Here is a 2,500-nt window from a genome sequence, read left to right as displayed (position 1 = left end):
GGTGTTTTTTGTAATTGATTAACTTTTCCCACATTCTCGTAGTCAATATCTTTATATATGCTCATTCTGAATACCCCCACCCTCGCTGGATAATATGTGCTGTTGTTGCTAAATTATCGGAAGTCAAAATATTGTTATAAAAATTGTACTTTGTTATATTGCCCTTATTGTATATGTTATATACTTGGGTGAAAATTAAAGTTCTGTTCTGTTCTGTTCTGTATCGTCCCTCATTTCCCCACAAAAACCAAACCGGTCAAGGGATTGATGATGATGATGATGATGATGATGATGATGATGATGATGATGATGATGATGATGATGATGATGATGATGATGATGATGATTATGATGATTGTAATGATGATGATGATGATGATGATGATGATGATGATGATGATGATGATGATGATGATGATGATGATGATGATGATGATGATGATGGTTGTGATTGGTCATACATTTGTTGTCTAACTGCCTATATCAGTCAATGGCACAAATATCTATTTTAAGTACTGGCTAACTTCTTAGGTCAGCAGATTGGTCATACATTTGTTGACTACCTGCCTATATTAGTCAATGGCACAAATATCTACTCATAGTACTGGCTAACTTCTTAGGTCAGCAGATTGGTCATACATTTGTTGTCTAAATGCCTATATCAGTCAATGGCACAAATATCTACTCATAGTACTGGCTAACTTCTTAGGTCAGCAGATTGGTCATACATTTGTTGACTACCTGCCTATATCAGTCAATCGCACAAATATCTACTCATAGACTGGCTAACTTCATAGGTCAGCTAATCAGGGCCCAGTATCATGATCATTGGCAATTGTTTAGCTCAACTCAGAAGATGAGATTTGAGTTTCCACTCAGCTGAGTATTGAGTAATATTGACACTAACAAGCTCAAATATCAGCTATAAAAATGCAAATATTCCTCTTCATACGCAGGGTTGTGTCAGTTTAAAAACTAAAAAATTGCAGCTTCTGTGAACTCCAACATAAAGCATGATTGTCAAACTCATCTAAAAAATTTAGAGAAACCTCACAATTGAGTCAGAATATTAGCTTGAGTATGTTTGTGATACTAGGCCCTGGTGACAAGCAATTCAGGATATAGCTGAAATACTGATATATAAAAATATTGACACAATTCTGCGATTGACCTTTGTTTCAGTGTGCCAGGTAGCGATGTAACCAATGGCACGACAGCTCGTAACATATGCTGGGACATCATTGACAAAGATGAATTTGTGGAGAATCCAACCATCCATTGGTAAAAACAGTCACTCTAAATTTGGCCTTACTCTGGGAAAACAGGGTTTAATGCATATGCTTAACCCTTTGCATGCTGGGAAATTTGTTGTCTGCTAAAATGTTGTCTGCTGAATTTCGAAAATTAGCATTTTCTTCGATTTTGTTTTCAAAGAATACTATCAGAATAGCAAACAGTTTGGATCCTGATGAGACGCCACATTCTGTGGCGTCTCATCTGGATCCAAACGGTTTGCCAAGGCCTTCAAAATTCGGTTCCAGCACTGAAAGGCTTCAAGGGACCTTTTCAAGTTTTGGTAAATTGACAAAATTAATAAAAATGTTTCTGATTCACAAATGTTTGTTGTAGTTATGATATTTGTGAGGAAAAAGTAATACGGAACATTTACCATGCTCTAAAATATCCATTATATGCATCTTTTGACGATTTAAAGACCTGAAAACTATGAAGCGTTGCAACCGGAAATGATTGAATAATTTGGAGAGTTCTGTTCTGTTTATATGTGATACTACGAAGATTGCTTACATAAAGTATAAAATACATCATTCATTGTATGAGCACGGATGGCCAAGTGATCTGAGCGTTAGACTTTTACTCCAGGGGTCAGTGGTTCGAGCCCAGTTGAGGGTTACTTTTTTCTTTCTTTGATTTGATTCTTGTTTTTTACTTGAGCTTTTTAGATCCAATGTTTACATTTATCAATATAAATCATTTAATGACAAATCTGTGAAAAAGTACCTTTAATGTATTGTCCTGGATCAGCCTGTGCATTTTGCCCAAACTAATCAGGGACAATACTATCCGCCTAAACTGGATTGATAAAAAGAATACTTCCTTTAAACAAAATGTTCCATTTAAGTCCTGTATTCCCAGAGTGAGGGGATGTTAAACTGTATCTGATTTTATTTAGGGAGCGTATCTGGTGGGTGGAGAGAGGGGTTGCTCTGCACATCGTTCAGGTTACCGTGGCGATAATCAGCCTCTCAGAGACTATACTGGTGCAGTACCTCAGTTACAAGGTAACCTCTAAGTCTCCAATAAATATGGTCTCAATTGTGCAGTACCTCAGTTACAAGGTAACCTCTAAGTCTCCAATAAATATGGCCTCAATTGTGCAGTACCTCAGTTACAAGGTAACCTCTAAGTCTCTAATAAATATGGTCTCAATTGTGCAGTACCTCAGTTACAAGGTAACCTCTAAGTCTCCAATAAATATGGC

At 36.7% G+C, this 2,500-nt stretch overlaps 2 protein-coding genes across 2 annotated transcripts in view; one reads left to right on the top strand and one right to left on the bottom strand.

Annotated features, from left to right (window-relative positions):
• The window catches only part of LOC127838647 (uncharacterized), a 337,890-nt gene that overhangs the window by 133,509 nt on the left and 201,881 nt on the right, over positions 1-2,500 (bottom strand). The gene's annotated exons all lie outside the window — the stretch shown is intronic.
• The window catches only part of LOC127838204 (potassium channel subfamily T member 1-like), a 128,289-nt gene that overhangs the window by 37,662 nt on the left and 88,127 nt on the right, over positions 1-2,500 (top strand). Inside the window, exons 5-6 of the mRNA XM_052365795.1 lie at positions 1,183-1,281; positions 2,192-2,300. Of these exons, the coding sequence (XP_052221755.1) occupies positions 1,183-1,281; positions 2,192-2,300 (208 nt within the window). The remainder of the gene's footprint in view (positions 1-1,182; positions 1,282-2,191; positions 2,301-2,500) is intronic.

The sequence above is a fragment of the Dreissena polymorpha genome, chromosome 7 (assembly GCF_020536995.1).
Source record: "Dreissena polymorpha isolate Duluth1 chromosome 7, UMN_Dpol_1.0, whole genome shotgun sequence".
NCBI classification, from domain to species: Eukaryota; Metazoa; Mollusca; class Bivalvia; order Myida; family Dreissenidae; genus Dreissena; species Dreissena polymorpha.
Note: the sequence above shows the minus strand (reverse complement) of the source record. Positions and strands in the feature narration are given on the sequence as shown.